This window comes from Aphelocoma coerulescens, chromosome 1, assembly GCF_041296385.1.
Source record: "Aphelocoma coerulescens isolate FSJ_1873_10779 chromosome 1, UR_Acoe_1.0, whole genome shotgun sequence".
NCBI classification, from domain to species: Eukaryota; Metazoa; Chordata; class Aves; order Passeriformes; family Corvidae; genus Aphelocoma; species Aphelocoma coerulescens.
Genome location: NC_091013.1, coordinates 28,577,843 through 28,598,582, shown reverse-complemented (window position 1 = coordinate 28,598,582; position 20,740 = coordinate 28,577,843). Strand labels below are relative to the sequence as shown.

The 20,740-nt window shown below is 41.8% G+C and overlaps 1 protein-coding gene across 3 annotated transcripts in view; it reads right to left on the bottom strand.

Moving 5' to 3' along the window:
* UXS1 (UDP-glucuronate decarboxylase 1) overlaps window positions 1-9,267 on the bottom strand; it is a 57,347-nt gene extending 48,080 nt beyond the window's left edge. For all 3 annotated transcript variants that reach the window (XM_069005084.1, XM_069005092.1, XM_069005101.1), the window contains exon 1: window positions 9,099-9,267. In XM_069005084.1, the coding sequence (XP_068861185.1) occupies window positions 9,099-9,195 (97 nt within the window). In that variant the 5' untranslated portion in view covers window positions 9,196-9,267. The remainder of the gene's footprint in view (window positions 1-9,098) is intronic.
* Between the last annotated feature and the right edge of the window lie 11,473 nt (window positions 9,268-20,740).

Below are 20,740 nucleotides of genomic sequence, written 5' to 3'. Positions count from 1 at the left end.
ACAATCTTCCTGCCATCTACTGAACCTCTGTGCAAGGGAAGAATTAGTGATTCATTGGACTAGACAGAAGCTTGTAACCTAACAATTAAGACACTCACCTACAAGAAAAAGAGACAGAGGTTCCACTTATTCTTCCAAAGACTGATTGTAAACCTCACCCAGTGGCTGATTAAGGTCATAGTAAGTTGCCATTAGGGAAGTCGTCAGAATATCTGAATTGTGGTAAGACACATTAAAGCCTGGTTTAATGGCCTGTAGGAGGAGTCAAAATAGGACTACACCTATCTGTTTTGAGGTGCTTTTTCCCCTTTGTAACCTTTCCATAAAATGAGAGAAATAATTTTTATTGAAGCATTTTTGCAAGGTTAAATTGCAAGTACCGTGAAGAGCAAAATACATTAGTCATTAATCATTCCAACAGACATTACACTTTAAAGTGATAGCTTCCAGAGAAGAACAACACACCTTGAGTGAAATGATGAAGAACTCTCTAAAGAGCCTCTTCTAGAAAAAAGATTTCTTTCTTAATGCACTAATTGCAGTATTGTCATTAAAGAGGTATTTACATTTATCTGGCTAAACATTATTCACCCAGGGTTTTTAGAAAACCCCAATACTTTTTTGCTTCTTTCCCCAGCCTCTGAGGTTAAGCTGTAACTATTTGGCAGGCACAGCCTTACATTAAAATTGTTGTAGATTTTCCAGACTTCTCAAACCTACCTTAAACAAAAGACAATTAGTCACATATGAGTAAAGAATGCGGCTTTTTTTTTTTTAACTGAATATATTTACATTCCTGGAAATTGAAAAGTTTGTTCAGTTTTTCTCGAGAAGCCTCTTTCTGAAATGATGCTGGATGCAGAGGAGTGCAATGACTGGGATACTGTCAGCAAAGGAATATTCCAGGAGCTATCGTTTGGATACAAACCAACCCTGCCTGCATTAAGTAAAAAAAACAAACAAACAAACAAAAAACCCAAACAAACCAAACTACAAAATCTGTTAAATCACACTTGAAAAATACAACAGAAATCCCAAGCACTTGGCTGAAGTTTTGCTGAGTACTATTAAACGGACAGTTCCCTATCACAGTCAGACTTTTAACTCTGATCAGCTGCACTTCATAGAAGGCAAATGTTATCTTTCCAGATCCTGAGAACACAGGATAGGATGTATGTTTTCACCTGAATGTCCTTTGCACCTGTCATCTGCAATAATACTTTTTGTACAGGTTTCTATAAAATACAGATTACTACGCTACGAGAACCTTGCATGTTGTATTTAACTCATCCACAATGGGGTGGGGAACCAGAAAAATAACACTGTCACAACCTGAAGGTGGGAAAAAACACAATCCTAAAAGAAGTCTATACCTTTGTCCCTCTTCTCTGAGTCTCTTTAAAAGACATTAAAATCAAGTCATAAACTATCACAGGTCCTCAACAGTAATACACACTCAATTAGAAATTATAAGTGACAACGCTAGTTTCAGCATCACATACATTTTAAAACAGATGTTTTAAGAAGCAAAACTATGATGCCCATAGAGAGCCAGCTGTACCAAAACCAGATGCAATTTCTTTTAAAACCATTTTCTTTCCCAATTGCTTTGTTGTTTGCATTTTCAGGACACTCTGTTAAAGAAACTTTTATACACACTTTTTTCTAAGTAGATTAGCATTTTAGCTGAAAGCACAGGAATTCTTCCCTGTATTGCCCTCTTTTCAACTTCTGCTCCTCAGAATAAAAAGACTATAAGGTAATGTTTGTTACAAATAGACTTCGCTATCAACAGAAACAGCATGGAGGAATAACAGGAATTGATATACAGTCATAATCTGAATTTCTAGAGCAAATTCATAAGCTCTGAACAGCCAAAGTGAATTGCTTCAGTCAAACTTTCCATTTCAGAGAGGTGCAATGGCATTCAAAAGAGTGGCGTTATTTTGCTTAAATATGACTCTCCACAGTCACTCAGCAACTTCAGTCTCCTAGAAAAAATAAGGTTTTTGTTTCCAGATAAAGTAAATAATGTAAAGAAAACAATTCTTTCCTTTAGGAAACTTACTTCCCACACAAGACCTTGTGGCTAAATTGGAGAAATATGAGTTTGATGGACTGCTCAAGAGATGGCTGCTGGGTGGCTGCATCCAGGGCTCAATGCCCAAAGGGAGATGAGTAACAACTGGTGTCCATCAGGGGTGTGTATTGAGTCCAGTACTGCTCAGCATCTTTATTAATGACACAGACATAGCAATTGAGTGCATCCTCAGCAAGTCTGCAGATAACACTGAGCTGTTAAGGGTATTGAGGGAAGGGATGCCATCCAGAGGGACAGTGACAAGCTTAAGGAGTGGGCAAACATGAACCTCATGAAGTTCCTGGTGAAGTGCAAGGTCCTGCACCTGGCTTGGAGCAACCACCAGTATCAGTACAGACTGGGTTACAAGTGGACTGATAGAAGCCCTGTCAAGAAGGTCTTGGGGGTACTGGTAGAAAATTTGGACATGAAAAGGCAACATGCACTTTCAGCTCGGAAAACAAATCATATGCTGGACTGCACCAAAAGAATTGTGGTCACCCCATCAACTGAGGTAATTCTTACCCTCTACTCTCATGAGACACCACCTGCATACAGCTCTAGGGCTCCCAGGACAAGAAACACATAGACCTGTTAAAGAGGGTCCAAAGGAGAGCCACAAAATACAGTCAGAGGGATGGAACACCTCTCTTATGAGGACAGGCTGAGAGAGCTGGCTGGGAGAGCCTGGGAAGACAAGGCTCTGAAGAGACCTTACTGTGGCCTTACTTAAAAGGGGCTTATAAGAACAATGAAGAAAAACTTTCTACCAAGGCCTGTAGTGAGAGGACCCTTAAGAGGCAATGGTGTTAGCCTGAGAGTAGGTTTAACTAAAATGCGAGGAAGCAATTCTTTACTATGAGAGCGGGAAACCACTGGAACAGGTTGCCCAGAAAAGCTGTGGATGGCCCACACCTGGAAACAAGGTGAGGCTGGACAAGGCTCTAAGCAACCTGTTCTACCGAAAGATGTCCCTGCCCATGGCAGTGGGGGGCTGAACTAGATGATCTTTCAAGGTCCCATCAAATGCAAACCATTCTATGACTTGGCCAATGTATTTCAAACTGCCTTTATAGTCTATATTCCATAACAAAACCGTCTCAGCTGTATTCCATTTGTAATTCCAGCAGTATGTTAATTTGCTTTAGAAAATTATTTTACTGATGAGAGTATTTTGCAATATTAGTGGAGATAACAACATACAATTACTAATCATAACTTTGTATTAAGAAATGTCACCTTCCTGAGTGAAGTTTATGATTATGCCTTTGGGGAACATACAACAACTTGAATATTAAAAAAGATTAAAAAAAAATACACCTCTAGTAAGTCTACACAGATCTCTGTATGGAAAATAGTTCTTCTTGGTGTATTTCCTGAACTGATGCTTTGCTCAACAGTAAAGTTCCTGGCCCAAATCAAAGACAGCAGATAGGAACTGTAGCTTTTCCCATGTGAGAAGTATCTTAGATGCAAGGACGCAGGGTTTGTTAAGGGAAGGATGCTCTCCATCTTGGACAGGACCACCACCACCACTCTGTGTCAACCCTTCAGCTAGTCATCACCTAGCAAAACAAAGGCAACACAATCACCAGGAAGTTCCTCTACCCTCTCTTAAGAACAAACACTTAAACCTTGGCAAACCAATACGCTCCTACAGCTGTGAGATATAACATTATGCAAATTTTCTTTCTTTACAAGAGTTAATGGAGCTTCATACTGGATGGGAAGGTAGCCAAGGATACTTTTTCTTACATTTCAATTAGCATCATCACTTTATGACTGAATTTTGCTCTTAGTTTCCCAGATGGAAAATTCTCTTGAAATTTTCTATTAAGTCTTTTTTCCAGCTCTCTGTTCACTGCTACTACTCCTTCCTGTTTCGTATCTTCAGCATATCATTCTTTACCACTGCTCCTCCACTGACCCATCTGTTGACTGCTAAGATTGTTTTCAGTGGACTCACAGAATCTTCCAATGGTCAGCACTGTAACTGAAACAAACTCACTTTTCCCACCCCCCTTTCACAAACCCCTTCAGGAAAGTTGGTGCAATAACCCCCACCTCTCCCTCTCTACAGTCCATAAACGAGATGCTGAAAACTACCTGTTTCAACCAAACTCTGCTTTGGCCAACCAACCTTAGAAAAAAAGAAATAAGCAATATAAATGTCAGGGAAATAGCCCCCTTTGCAAAAACAGAGGGTAAAGATGGTGAAAGCTCTAAGAGTGTTCATCCTTGAGTAGAATGATGACAGCATTGTCTCCTGCACATGCTGCAGAAGAGACAAATACTAAGTGGAGATAAAAGATTAAAGACAAATATTAAATGGAGATAAGAGAGGAACTGTAAGATTAATTTCTCCAGGATGCCAAAAATTATTTTAAAACATCATGGCTAGCAAGGCATAGTCAGAGTCCATCTATTCCTGACAAACAACTGAAGCATGAACAAATTTTCATACGCTACACAAGTACAGCTAGTTGCAAGCCTGATGAGCAGGGAACTGGAAGCTGTTACGACAGTGAACTTATTTACATAAACCCACAAATGAAAGGCAGCTCTGCAGGGCACAAACCCAGCCAGCAAATGTTTTGGGTTTGATTTTTTTTTGGTGGAGAATCTATGGCATGCTAACACAAAAAGAAAGCAAGCCTGATGTCCTATACAACCATTTCTAACTCTTCCATGGCCAATCAATCCTGACATCTAGTTATAAAATGACTGGGGAAGGAAAATTTCTGATGTTGAATAACATTGAGACAGCATGAAGCAATAGGACAGGGCGGACTTGATAACTGCTTTTCTATTACAAAAAGTGGAAGTAAAAGCTTATCAAAACAAAACATTAAGTAGCATTTAACCTTTGTTTTGAACATATGCAAGACAAGCAACATGCGAGGGGCTGATGAGATTCAAACTGAAAAGCTCACACACACCTTGATATTTTGAGAACGTTGTGTTCTTCCTAGCTGATGAAAATCTGACAAAAACAAATGGCTAATCTTGTAAAACAAAGGATAACAACCATGGAAACTAACAATGCTGTGAAAAGTCAAGCCACTATACTACAGGATGTACTTCCCTCACATTATTTTGACATTTCATTTTTAAGTTGTTCTAATAGTTGTGCTATAATTTATCTTAAAAAGGAAATGAGGTCTTAAGCTTGGATCTCATGACAGCACCCTACTATTCCATTTTCCCCTTGGAAAAGGAACAAGACTACTGATATACTTCCTGAGAACTATTTGATCTACAAATGAGTAAAAAGAACTGTTCTACTTTACCAGAAATAGAGCTCTTAACTTTTTCATTAAGAACACGCAACTGCTGTGTCATATGAAAACATCAGTAGATTATTTACAGTAGCATCAAGATTAAAGCAAACCATGCAGATTGATGAGCTCTGGTCTTTAAATCCCAGCTACAAGATTTTAAGTGTATTTCCAACCACTTAAATAAGCTCCTGATTCTGCAAAGACAGTACCACTGTAGCATGTCCATATAAAGCTGAATAAACATCTAAAACTTCCAAGGGAGCTGAGTTTAAGGTATCTATGTACTGACATTCCAACACATGAACAGATGGGGTTTTTAAAAACAAAAGAAAACTCCTGGCCTGTATATAAGTTATTCATATTGTGGTGACACTGAAGTTTTTTAACATTATCCATTTAATTGACTGCTATTTTATGATCTGTCTATATTTCCCATTACAGACAATAAAAACCAATTAAACCCACTTCACCTCTGTTTATAATCACCTCATGTTCTGAAGCCGTGGTTTTGCAACAGCTTTAAGTTGATGTAAGTGGAGCTCATGACTGAAAGAACTTGTTTCAGCCCACCTCCACATGCCCCTCCACCCCACTTTGGTTAGCATTAGCATTCCTGCACTATTTTGCTGGGGGTTAAATCAGAGGAAAGTTGGAGCAGAACACTTTGTCCCTTTAAAAGGGCAATGCAAATTCAACCTCTGAGCAAGGTTTCCCACTATATGTAGCACAGTATAGCTGTGCAATGTTCACAGAAGAAGACAGCACTGAAGTTGAGTCAACAAAGCTAATTATGAAGAGTATTAAAAAAAAATTGAGTAGCAGTCTGACATTACAGAGTGATCCAGACAGCCTGTAGCTGCAGTATCTCCAAATTCATCACCTGGGCAATGGGGAACAACATATCCCCTTTCACCCAGGGCTTACAGGAAAGGTACAGTTAAATGCTAAACTTTATTCACTTCATTTTCCCAGGAAATAGTTGCTTAAGTTATAGCAGTTTTTAATTGCCTGCTGCATAGAAATGCTTCTTTTGACTTCTATTTTTATACATACAAAGCATGCATAGCACACTGTTTCAAGTGAATGATTTTTTAAAATTAATGTAAGTTAGATTTACAGAAACAAGGCATCAAATGCTACCTTAATCCAAATTCAAATCCAAATCCAAAGCAAGGATCTTTCTGGCTCTAAGTGCTATTGCGGAAACCAGTGAAGTCCATAAAAGAGTTCTAAGGATCTTTAATATGACCCTGACTGTGTACCTCATGCCATGGTGGTACTTCCACCAAAGTAAACAAGACTCCTTCAGAGAGTCTCCTAATTGCAGACCTGCAAAGCACATGGTGGCAACACTGCCAACAGCCCTGCCAGCTTCCCATTCTACCACTGTGCACCACCTCCTCAAGGTGGGCCAAAGCAGCTGTCGAATACCCACACTGTCAAACGGCTGTAACACAAAAGGGGGATCTCAGTCCAGACCAGTTCCTTCATCTGGTCCACAACAAAGAAATTTCAGTTATTGTATGATGTGGAGCAGACATACCCAAGACAGCCCAGCCATCCACCAACTTGTGTGAAACTACCAAGAGGGCCACTCGAGTCCTGAGAGTGAAATAGTTCACAGCCTTTCAACCGTCTGCAAAAAGTTCTTTCTCTAGTTTGCAAACTCCAACAGAGAAGTTCTTCAGGCATCTTTGTAACAAATTTGCATTTAAAGGCAAAACATTCCTATGAAGTAAGACATTTTTCTAAATGATACTCCCAAAACATTTGCTCAGGGTTTCACATGCAGGCTGACAAAATGGCACTATTTAAAAAGTCCTATCCTCTAGTTCACAAAAAAACAATGTACTTGCCAACTATTTCATTCCCTGTAAAATGTGCTCCCAGTCTGAATGCCCATGCCCTAATACTGAATGGAAATTCATGGAAAAGAGGCGCACAGCCTAAAAACACTTAGTCATTTGGAGAGTACTTCAGAAAGAAGGAATGTGAGAAGTGCCAGCACATACACCTACACGAGCAGCTCAGTTTTCTCAGATTCTATGCTATTTCAGTTGGGCATTATCTGACTGCAAGCAGAGCATAGTGATGATTCAGTAACATTGTGAGGAGTACCCTTTTAGGAAATGTGAATGGGATCATAAATAACCACTCCTGTAGAAAAGCAAACAAAAAATATTCTCTCTAGAATCTGACAGACCAGTGGCATCTGCTACCACATCATACTGTGTAGCTGACACCTAAGGATTCCACTACTTTTGATCTCTAGTCAAAATATGGAAAAGCACAGCACATTAGATCTGCAAAAAACACATTCCCATCAGACACCAACTTATTCCCTTTCCAAGCCATTTTTTTTGCCACGCTGACCTGCAGTCCCTCTCCTCCTCCACTTCTTTTCTGAATCCCAAAGAACAAGTAGTCTGAAGGCTTCTCCTTAAGGCTAACTTTTACTCACAAAGCTATAAAGCAAACACCAACTACTATCCACAGAATGTAATCAATAGCTAGGTCCCAATGAGCACATCAACTGCCACTCAAATCAGTATTTTCACAGCAGCCTATTAACTTCGGTTTTGAAAACTATCATTTTTAGCAAAACATGCAAGCATTTCAAAGTAAGAACAGACACTAAGCTGTCAGGATGCAAGGGATCTGAAGTCACTTGGACAAACAAAGTGTCCTGAAAGTCAGAGCTGAAACATTACTATTTAGATACTGCTGTTACCGTTGAAGTTAAGTCCAGTAAAGACAATAACACATGGTAATAATGGGAATTGCTGTGTTTCTGTGTTAGGAAACACCACCCCTCTGACATTACTTGTGTTGTACCTCTCCACCTTCCCAAATCCAAAGGGAGGATCCTAAATGGGATGCGCAGTCACCCCCAAAGCTAGCACACCTATATGTGCTTTCAAGCATCAAGAGAATCACTTGTTCCCTACCTAAACTGACAAGGCATCTACCTGAGTATGAAAAGAAAACAGGCTAAAATAAAATAAATTAAAAATACAACAGAAAAAAACAAGAAAGGGCAGAGAGCTGACAGGACAACGTTTTAAATCCTTTTAAAATCTATCTGACTCACTCCTAGTAAGTGAAGTCATAAACATCCCCGTCACTGGCTATTCTAAGATTTTCTCAAGTACCTCTGTGCCTCTCTCCCGGCTCTTAAGACTCCAGCTACGCGCTGAGTTAATAAACAAACATTTCTTTAGCCCCCGAAGGACTTGGGAGGATTTTACAAAAACCAGATACGAGGCCTACCCTGGAAAAACTTCCCTGAGGGCTGCTCACCGCTACCAGGTCGCGATCGGGGCGGACAAAGCGCGGTCTGAGGAAAGAGCGGCTGCGGAAACACTCCCTGAGCCACGTCCCGCTCGCACCGTCCCCGCACGCCCTCGGGACGGGCCAGGGGAGCGACGACTGACAGGGACGCCCGGCGCGGCTGCCCGCCGCACTCGGGAAAGTTTCGGCAGGGCAGGGAAAGGGGGAACCCTGAGCCTCGCCGCCCAGAGCCGCGGGGAGCCCCTGCCCCGCCGGGGCTCGAGCAGCCGCGCTGCGGCACCCCCGCAACCGGGCAGCGCAACGCGGTGCGGGAGGTGCCGCCGCCACATCTTCCTCCTCCTCCTCCTCCTCTCCCCCCTCTCAACGCGGGCGGGAAGCACGGGGGGAGCCGTGCCAGCGGGCAATGAATGGCCGGGCCAGACCCGCCCCCATCCCCGCTCACTCACAGGCGACGTAGGCGAGGAAGGCGAGCCCCATGAGCAGCTTCATCCTCCTGCGGTTGATGGCGGTCAGCAGGCGCAGCAGCGGCCCCTTGCTCACCATACCCCGCGGCAGCAGCACGCAGAGCGCCGGGCACGGCCGCGGCCACCCACGGCTCCGCTCGGCCCCGCTCCGCCCGCCCCGGAACCGCCCGCGCAGGCGCAGCGGCGGCAGCGCGCGCTCGCTCCCCCGCCCGCCCCTTCCCTGCCGGGCCGCGGCCGGAGCTGCGGCGGCGCATGCGCGCGGGCCGAGCCTCCCCGTGACCCGCGGTTGGCTGCCGGCAGCGTGTTCCCTGCAGGGAGCCCGCTTCCCGCACAGTGTGCCCGGGGAAAAGGAGCGCGCCCGCAGCCTCCCCGTGGCCCTTGTCTGGTCTTTCGGGGTGCTTCAGGGTCGGGCGGGCTTGGTCCCCTGTCGCCTCCCACTGTGGTGGTCCTTGGGTGGTGATCTGCTGGAATGAACAGGCAGACGAGGGCATATAAAAAGACAGCACGTGTGTCACGCTGGCACCTTCCGTGCCTGATCTTTTGAAAGCGCCATTTGCCTCGTCCCCGATGTGCTATCCACATTTGCACAGGTATCTGTATGGTAAGGAGAACCAGCTGGATGCAGTTCTGTAGAATCGCAGAGCACTCAATTTTAAGTCGGAAGGGACCCACAAGGATAATCAAGTCCTGCTCTTGATCCTGCACAGGACAGCCCCAAGAATTACACCAAGCCTGAGAGCATTGTCCAAATGTTTCTGCCAGGCTTGGTGCTGTGGCCACTTCCCTGGGGAGCCTGTCACAGTGCTTAACCACCCTCTGGGTGAAGAACCTTTTTGTGATATCCAACCTAAACCTCCCTGACATAACTTCAGGCTATTCCCTCAGGTCCTGTCATTGACTGCCAGAGAAAGGAGGTTAGCATGTACCCCTCTACCATGTGAGAAGTTGTACACTGTGATGAGGTCTCCTCTCCAGGTGCACTAGGATGACCCTGTTTGAGTAGGGAGGTTGGACCAGATGACCCATTCTGGTGCCTTCCAACCTTGCCCTTTCTGTGATTCTGTAAATGAAAAATGTGAGGATTTCCCCCTTCTCCCCCACACCCCTGCCAAGTAATAGTTTATGAATTTGCTTCTGTTCAGGATAACAAGATTGCAGTTGCTTTAAAACAGCTTACATTTCTACTGCAGCTTCTAGCCGAAGTCCTTGTGACCTGTTGCAAACTGCAGATTGATATTTGCCTGGAAGGGTAGGCACCTTCCTCATGTGTCAAAACATGTTCTCCTGCCAGTACATACACTTAATCCGAAGAAAAATCTCCCTCCACAACCTGACCTTTGCCTTGAGTAGTATGGCCTCCACACAGTTCGTAAGAGATATTCTTTCTCACACTTGCCTCCCACAGGAGCAGACTGTGAGAGCAAGTGCTCTTGAATTAAATTCTTATTTTCGATGTAGAAATGCAGCTTGTTTACACCAAGAAACTATGACCTCAGTCAAAAAGAGGCTCGCACAGTTAACAAGAGTTAACCTCTTCTTATTACAAGGAGTAAAGTCAGTGAAACAAATGTGTGAGTGTCAGAAGGGTGAGTGATTGAGAATATCCCCCCTGTGTGACCCATGGAAGAAAAGGGACTTTTTCAGGAAGCCTTGAGAATTGAGATTTCCTAACCTTGGGCTCTGATTATAAAGCAACTCCTTTCCTCTTGATTTTTGTTTCTTTGATTTGTGTTTGCTATACCTAACTTGCAAGTTCATTCCACTGCTTCTTGCTACATGGAGTAAAGGGAATAATCATAATTTAAAACATAATCTAGCTCCAAATTCATCTTGCGTAGTAATCTCTCAAAAAGCAGCAGAGTTTTATACCAGCAGTAAATTTGGCCATCAAAAAGCTACAGCTGAACAGTGCTGCATGAAAGCTAGAGAATATTACAGGATATATTCATATGCACAATACAAAATCCACGAGCCTGTAGGGGTACCCAAGACGCTTTTAACAGTTGCCCTGCCCTGCAGGGCTGCACAGTCTGTGACTCAATCACCCTGCCTGCGTAAGGCACCTTGCTTAGTCTTCAGGCCAGTTTTGCTGCAGAAACATGTTGAGACAGGCTGCAATTGGTGAAGATGGGAAAGGGAGAGCAAAGGAGCAGGATGCACTGTGGAACTTCACGGTGGAGGAGACTTGAACTCCACAGGAGGCAGGCAGACCATGCTCTCTGCAGGGCCAGCTGTTTGTCATGTGTGACACCAGGGCCAGCTGTGTTTATGTCACTCTGCAAGTGAGACAGAATGTGTCTAACTTAGCTGCAGAGAGATGACTGTAAGTCTGTTCCATCTCAACTGTAACTGTAGACATGTACCTTATAAGTACTATAAATTTCTCCAGACTCATGATGGTCAACAGCAGGGGCATTTATTTCAGGATACAGCTGGTCACATTCACAGCCTTGTGCCAAGGACTGGCACCAATAGCAGAGGTTCTGGTATGTTGTGGCTGCTAGATATGCCAAGACAGGGATGATACAGTTTTGAGTGCTGAGTCTTAGTGTGCTATAAATCAGGTAGCAAGCATCCATCTGCCTTGGGTCATTATCTTAGTCAGTCTGATTGCATGACATCAGCTAATGGCAGTCTTTACTGAGATGGTTTGCAGGCAGTACACCGTCTTTCACACTGCAGTTTTCAACTTCAGTGATGAAAGTGCTTTATGAGAGCATTTTGATTTTTTTTTTTGTTCACTAAATCACAGCCTGTAACACAATGGGAGGTTTTAAATGATGGAATTTTTAAATAGCTTTTGATAATGATTAAAAATATGAATGCACAGGTATATCTACCTGAACAACCAGTATGAGCTTAGAATTCACAGCACCCCTGCAGTGTACTTTTCTTTGATACCAGATCAAAGCTATGCAATTACCTAGCTGTTGTTCCAGAATCAGGGGAAAAAAAAAAAAAAAAGCAAAACACCAAACCAACTGCTGCAATTTGAAGGATTTTCACATGATGCCACATGAGGGACACTCTTCTGCCCTGTGGAAATACATGGAAAATATTTGCTTTCTGTCCCACTCGTGTTTCTGCAAGAGCTAACATTCTACCTTATGATGTGAGAGACATAAGTGGACCCTGGGCACTGAGACCTGAGCAGAGAGAATTGCTGTGTACAAGATAACAAAATGAGTTACAAAGCTCTGAAAAAATGCAAGAATAAAAACAAGCCAATACCAGCACACTACTTTCATCTCTTGTAACTTTGGTCTCTGCATTAGAAAGCTCAACGTAGCCAAGAAAGTAAGATAGAGTTGCTCAGCTACTTGTATGCTTCCTCACCATTCAGCTGCATCCTACAGCTAGTGATGCTTGCCTGGGAGGAATTGTTCTGGTATCATTATCCTCCTCTAAAAATAGATGATTCTGTGGAGTTACACTGTTGTACTGCACAGGCACGCCAACTCAGACCATACAAAGCCCAAGATAATCTTGAAGAACTAATGATGTTCATGCATGCACAAATTGTAAAACGCAATTAAAAAAAAAAAAAAAAAAGAAAATCGGAATGTGATTATTTGTTTTGTTTTGGTTAGTTCTACTTTTAACAACAGATCATAGTGGGGAAGGGGACTCAGACAAAACTGAGTTAAAACTAGCAGTGTTTCTTTTCAGGAAAAGTTAGAAGTTTGAGGGTTTGTGGTTTTTATAAAAGCTAATGAAAAGAGAACATGCAGTTCTGGGAAGGGAGTCAATTCTTTTAATATTAACATCTCTGAAGGAAAAGAAAGCTGCTAAGTGCTTCAGACAGTTATTATTTATTATTTGGATAGTAATAAATGGTTTAAAATACAACTGGATCGTAACACTTCTAAGCAGAATTGAGACAATCCCAGCCATTGAAAACATACAAATTAAGAGACAGATCATCCAGCAAATGCAAGCAAACAAGTAAGTGTCAAAGCATGATATGAAAATGACTACTTAAATATGGATTTGCAGAAATTAGGTGAATCATTTAATGATTTAGACAGTTACTTGCAAAGAATAAATTACAATGTATAAGGAAATAATTGTATTTCAGACTACAGTGGGGCCTGTCTATTTTAAGCAGTTTTGTTCATATGGCAGTAGTCCTAGTATTTCATTCTGTAAAATTTGAGGCTCTTTTTTTACATCAAGCATATAGAAACCCAAGACACAACACTATTCAGAAAAGTTGCTTCAGGCTTCAGGCTTGAAATTGATATACTGACTCAATTAAAAAAAAAATTAAACAACATTCCTAAATTGACTGGTAGTATTATTTACATAAAGTACTTGTTCTTCATGATGCATTTTCCCCCTGAGTTAACTGAAGGTGGCCTCATACATTTTCAAAGTTGGAAAAAGATTTTAAGGTTCTTTATCTATTCTGAAAGTGCAGAGGGCCACATGCAAGATCCTTTGGTAATTGGGTCAGAATGAAATAGTATAGATAGTGGCTAAATTAATGATCATAAAAACTTGTAAGCAGTTAAAACCACTGTTCCTCAAGGTTCTTTTATCCTCCATCAAAGAAGTTTATTAGGCTGAGTCAGCAAGTTACTCATTCACTGCTGTTTTACATTTTATAATTTCCCAAGCCCTTTGGAACTTCTTAATTGGTGTCACTCTACCCTAGAGCACTTTGGAAGTAATGACTTAGAATGCATCCATTTTGGGTTGTATTCAATTCAGATCAAGATGGAATTAGTACTGAAGAAGCCCATGACTTCCTCTGATGGTATGCAGCAGTCAAATCTGTACGCCCCTGTTTACCTTTATATCACTGGCCCAGAAAGTGAACAAAAATTAACTTACCTTGGGGTGGGCGAGGGATGTATATGCATGTAATATGCATGTGACACAATGGCTGAGGGCTGCTCCTTGTTAAGAAAAGCCACTTGGGGTTTATGCTGGAAGTCTTTGCTGGCCACTGTAGCACTAGGAACAGGGAAACCCTTTTCCTTCAGCATCTTTACTTGCAGTAATGTTAGCTGGATGGGCCTTTACCCATGTTAGTGTGTGCTTTGTAAAAGGTCCGCCTCTCCTTTCCTCATGCAAATCTCAGGCAGATGACTTACAAGCCAGTTACTGATAGTGTTTCTGTGTCACAGCAATGTGAGGATTATCATCTTAATTGGGAATAAGGAGCTGATGCTAAGTAACTGCAGGAGCAGGACTGCAACATGCTGGGAAGTACATCTACTCTGCAATTTATATATCTATTGGTGTGTTCTTCTCTGAGGCAAGGAAAGTTTTAGTGCTGTTCAACTTTTCACACTGTCAATAAAGCAGAAAGAAAACAAGGTCATTAAAGATGTTCAGGAACTTATACAGTTGAATTTATAGAAAGACATTACTGAGAAGTGTCTGTATCACAGTGCAGTTGAATTGCATTTGGAGTGCAAACATTCCTAGTGCTGTTTGATATCATTACTCTTCCACAAATTTCCCTAGCTGTAGTGTCAGAGAAGTAGGATGGATGACAGAGAGGACATGTACACACATACATTTCTGGAAATGTAGCACAGAAGCATTACTAAGTTTATGTAGTCCAAAGCTATGACAGTCCATGGCCTTATGAAGAGGACAGCTGCAAAGAGAAGAGCATCATGTATCAGAGTGATGCTCTGAGCTTATCTGAGTGGTGGGGCATAGTGTATCCTCAGCATGTTTGCAGATGACACCAAAGTGGGGGAAGAGGCTGATATGCCAGAGAACTGTGCTGACATCCAGAAAAACCTTGCCAGGCTGGAGAAATGGGCTGACAGGAACCTCTAAAAGTTCAACAAGGAGAAGCACAAAGCACTGTGCCTTGGGAGAACAGCTCCAGGCACCAGTATAGGCTGGGGGACAACCAGCTGGAGGTCCTGGTAGACACCAAGTTGAACATGAACTAGCCATGTGCCCATATGGGGAAGAAGGCTAATGGTATCTTGGGCTCCATTAGAAGGAGTCTTGTCAGCAGATCAAGGGAAGTGAGGTTTCCTCTCTCACTCAGCACTGGTGAGGCCATACCTTGAGTGTTGGGCACAGTTCTGGGTTTCCCAAATACCAGAGAGACATGGGCATGCTGGAGAGAGCACAGTAAATGGGTACTAAGATGCTTAACAGATGCTCCTAATATGGAGTATCTCTCACACTGGGAAAAGCTCAAAGAGCTGGGACTTTTCAGCCTGGAGAAGAGAAGGCTCAGGAGGGATCTCATCCATGTGTACAAATTACTGAAGGGAGAGTATAAAGAGGATAGAGCCAGGCTCTTTCCAGTGGTGCCCAGTGACAGGACCAGAGAGAGTGGGCACAAACTGACTCACAGTAGGTTCCCTCTGAAATTAATAAACACTTTTGTACTGTGAGGGTGACTTAGCACTGGCACAGGTTACCCGAGGAGGCTTTGAAATCTCCATCCCTGGAGACACTCAAAAGCTATCTGAACAGAAACCTAGGCAACTGGCTATAGGTAGCCCTGCTTGAGCAGGAAGACTGGACCAAGTGACCTCCACAAATGTCTGCCAACCCCAAACATATTGTGATTTGGTGTTTACAAAGCAAACAAGAGCACAGATCCACATATTTTATTTAGATGTGGGGTTTTGTTCTTTTCCAGGATACAGCTGAATAGATACAAAACCAGGCGAGTGCCTACCTTTGTAAAAATTAGCTTTAGTTATCTCAGTAGAAATATTCCTGTGAGGAGGGACAGTAACGAACAGCCTTGTGTATAAACTTACTCTTGTTTGCAATTATAGGCTTTAGAATCATAGCCTATGGTCAAGGCTATTTACTGCATCAAAATTTTGTTTTGAAGTAAGGAGGATTAGGAATTTCCAGATAGGTTTTCCAGTAGCTAATGAGATTGAACCAAATAAATTTTCATTGCTGCCTTCCAAAGTTAAATTATGGTCTTACGTAAACAGTAAATTCTCCTGGTGAATACCAGTTAAATTAATTTGGAAATAGTTTTGCAGCCCAACAACCAACCAAACCTAGAAAAAGAACCTTTGAATTTTCTTGTTATACAGAGAATAAATTCACTGCTGGTGAAAGCAATATCCCATAGATTTCCAAATCACGTAGAAGCAATGTGAACTTTTGAGTATGAAACCTACTCATAGAAAAAATGACAATTCTTATGTGCACACCTTGTGCCTCTCATTGGCACTGAAGATTTATTACTTGCAGTGCTTACTAAAAACAACCAGCAAAAGACCGTGAAGGTCTAATGTATACAGCATTTGCATTATTAGATCAAAAATAATTATGAGAAATTTATCTTTCCATGTTATGCCAAGGCTTCCATGGGAAGGTTTTATAAATAAGCAAGTTTACATTTATTGTGGGCTCCACACTGGGCGCTTAAACTAATTTGATTAGGCCAGGCCTGGACTAAGCATATGACCTTACTTGTTTATGCAACCTTCTGCTTTTAGCTATGGAAGCCATACTGTGAGGTGAATAATGAATAGAGGAAGAAATGCAGTGAAGGCAAAGCTGGAACATACACCTGAATGACACTTGGGAAGTATTCCTAGCTCCCAAAATTTCAATGTGTGGACTACGTTGAAGCATTCTGCAAAAGGTTCTGGAAAAAAAAAATTCTATTTGTCAGATTTACATCTGAAGTCTGGGGGAGGCTGTAGATCACAAGGGTTTGGAAACCTTTCTACTATGCACACATGATAGGCTGACTAGGTAGGAATAGGATCTCAAACTCTAGTGCATGTTGAAAGGAAAATCATTATGTTGAATCAAGTTATTGGTAATTCCAACAAATACATGGCTCAGGAACTTGTCTACTGTACGTACAAAAGCATTTTGTATATACCTAGTTGTTCTGGATAGTACTGGTTAGTTGTACTTCCAGATTGTACAAATGTGCCTGCATAAATCATTTTGGAAAACTACCCCCTTGCCAAGATGACTTAAACTAGTGCCCTGAAAAGAATCAGGCAATATTAGTAAGATGAGCTGTTAATGTAGATTTTGCCCTAGTGGCTGTGCTGGTGACGGCTGCGATTTTTTTAGCCCAGGAACATGCCTGTATAAATGTATGTACACATTCCTATGTCTCTTTATGTCTGCCTTCCTGCTCTCCTGTCTCTCTGGTCCCTCAGTAATTTTTTAATCACCAGCTTGTTTCATCTGAAATAGCATAGGTCTTAGAGATGTTAATTTCCCTATACCTTTATTTGTGGTAGACAGATGGGAAGTATATAAGTTATTCTTAAGTTTTGTTAAGCAGCAAAAAGTCTATGCAGGAGAAAGACATATGAACACTTTGACCATGAGAGTTTCAATCAGAGCTCACAATTTGTTAGATGTGAAACAATCCAACCACAAAACACAAACACTTTGGAGACCAGGGTTAATTAACTTTCCTTTTCCTGGAGTTACTAATCCTTGTAGCAAAACTTAAGAGCAAAGTTCACAGTGACAGCTTCCTGGGAGAAAGGAATAAGCCCCCAGAAGAAGAGAAATCTACAGAAGAGGGAAAGTACTGTGGAAGGAGGCAAAGGAAAAGAAGGCAGTCTGTTGAAACTGTGCCCAAATATCTTGAAATAAAAGCTTTAATTACCCGTGTTTCTCTCAATAGTTTTGAGAACAATGCCAGATGATAATAATCTAGATTTCTGATCTTTTTTTTTTCTCCCCACGTGCAGTACTTCATGGCTTTACAAAAAGAAGAGTTTGTTCATGTGAGGAGAGTGGAATGAAGGATGTCATCCACATGAATGGCACTTGTGCGCCTTGGCTCAGCCCACCCACACTCACCCAAAATGAACTTGGCTGTAGAGACTCCAATTACTCATTCATCTCACACAGCCTCCATTTGCTAAATCCAGCCAACTGGAGAGCAAGTGCAAGTAAAACCAGTTTTGTATTCCATCTGTCCAGCCATTCATTTGTCTTCTGTATGGTTTTCACATGTCAATGGATGGTGCAAAAGAAAATGCATTTGAAGGCCTTGTTTTCCATTTTCATTTTTTAAAGAAAATGACCGTACTGAAATATCACATCAAGAAGCTTTGTCTAGAAATCAGTGTGTTCTCCAGAATTTCCAGCAAGATATTCCTGACTACCTTTATAATTTATTTCAGTGTTTACAGCGAGGTAAACTTATGGTTTATAGCACCTAAATTAATCTTGTGAGACTATAAAGTCTGGAATACTCTCAGAGCTGCCACCCTTTACATTTGTCTAGTTTTAGAAAGGCTTTGCTCATACATTTATGGGCTGAGGTACTCCATGTGGTTGCTGAATGAAATAGGTATGCCTGAACAAGACATTTATTGAAACCCCAGCTATTAAGGACCTCTGATGCCCTTCAACGTGGTCATGCACTTTGGGAAATAGTTGCAGTTTATTACCAGGGGCAAGGAAACCTCTCTTCTTAGCTGTAGTTGCTGTCTGTGTCGCACCCTGCAATTAGGTAAGATGCTGTCTATAGGACTATTGTCCTCACCGGGAGCTGAAGTACCTAGTACCAAAATCCTGTTGTTGCTCACTGTTTTCATCTCAGACCATGCATAAAAGCATCATTAGAGTGCAACAGCTGTTAGAACAGCGCAAAAATCTTTGTTCTCCCCAGCTTTCATGTGCTGTCTAGGATGTCCCACTGCTGGTCTTGATGACTCCTATGGGTTCAAATGCTCACAGATCCACCTGAAGGGCGGCCAAGTGCTGGTCCTGGGGACACCGTAGTCAAACAGTAGGGAATGGCAATAATCCAGAGACATAAGCACCTGACAGAAATTTTTATTTTCTCAACATAAAGCTAAGCTAAGATACTGACCAAAGTAAGTAAAAATGAAGACTCTTTATGAAGAGGGGTGCAGAGCTGTTGTGGTGTTGTGGGTTAACCATTGGAGATAGCTCAGCCCCATGCAGTTGTTCGCTCACTGCCATCCCACCCTCCACCCCACCGCCTGTGAGAAGGGTGGAGAATCAGAAAGATAAAAATGGGAAAACTTGTAGATTGAGATAAAAACACTCTAATAGGTAAAGCAAAAGCTGCACATAAGCAAAGTAAAATAAGGAATTCATTCAACACTTCTCATGGTCAGGCAGGTATTCAGCCATCTCCAGAAAGCCAGACTCCATCACACTAATGGTTACTTGCAAAGATGAATGCCATAACTCCTAATATTCCTTCTTCCCCCTTTCCCCCCTAGCTTTTATATCTGAGCAAAACATTATAAAGTCTGGAATATCCCTTTGGTCAGCTGGGGTCAGCTGACCCAGCTTCATCCTCTCCCAATTCCTTGTGCACTCCCATACCCCTCACCAATGGTGTGGGGTGGGAAATAGAAAAGGCCTTGACACTGTGCAAGCCATGTCAGCAATAGCTAAAATACCCCTGAATTATCAAGACTCTTTTTGTCACAAATCCGAAACACAAGACCATATGAACTGCTATGCAGAAAATTAACTGTGACAGCCCAAACCAGTACACATGTGCAAACAAGTGCATGAAGAAGGGCCTGGGAAAGGTGTGGGATGTTGACTGGGTTTGTAGCATAGGCATCTTGGCCTAGTATATTCCATGCTGTCTGTAGATGTGACTAGACCACTGAGAAAATGGGTCTGCAAAAGCATGCTCTGTGGTCTCGAGTGGGGCTTCCCAGCTGGGGTTTGTACATGGACATGGCAACAGCATCTGGCTGTTGGTTCACTTGGCCTGGAAACTCAGAAGGTAATTAATATTCATAAATTGAACAGGAAAAATTCAGGCTGAAAGGAGAGGGAGAGGATACTAGGAAGAGTTTTAGTGCAATAGCTTTCTGTACTTCAAATTTTTACTTTCATTGACTTTGTCTACAAAACACTTCTTTCATCACTGAGCCTGTCCCTGAGTATTGTTTCTGCTTGAGATGATTGTTAGTTTTTCACTCTTCAGCTTTTCATATGTTAATTTTCCCCTGAACACACAGATACTTCCTTTCTCAAAGGAAGTATCTTTTTTAATATACCTGAACAGTGTGGAAAGACAGAACTCTGAAAACAGTGAAGTAAGCTAGGTACGATTTTTGCATCCCTGCAGTAAAGCCAGAGCAAGACTAGAGTTTACAGCTCATATCTTCGATTTACCCAGTGAGATACTTTGCCTTGAACCTGCTCAGGTTTATTATTGGAAGTCAATCACTAAAAGTGAGGCAGGGGATTTTTTCATCCTTTTGATGTATATAGTACTTTCATTACCATAATGCAAATGATCATCCCAGTTTACAGATCAGACAGTCTCAAGAAGGTAAGTAAAGCCTTTAGAACAATTCATGCAAGACGCTGAAAAACTGTTCATGCTTCCATTTTTTTTTAGATTTCAGTAGTTTAATTGCCTCTTGAGCCTGATGAGGTGTTGGTCTCTGCTAGATTGCAATAGCTAAGCCTCTGCTGGCAGTAATTTAGAAATGCAAATGGAGTAATTATCATCTGACCATCCAGTTTCCAAATAAATCCTGGAAAAATGTTATTTAAAATCTCTTCCATCAGCAGAAGCAATCCTATAGTTTGTATAATTCCACTTCAATCTGATAAAATTAAGAAGGGTCTATTTATAATCTACCTATTCACTTGGTTTGCAAAGAATATTTTTTTATTTATGTAGC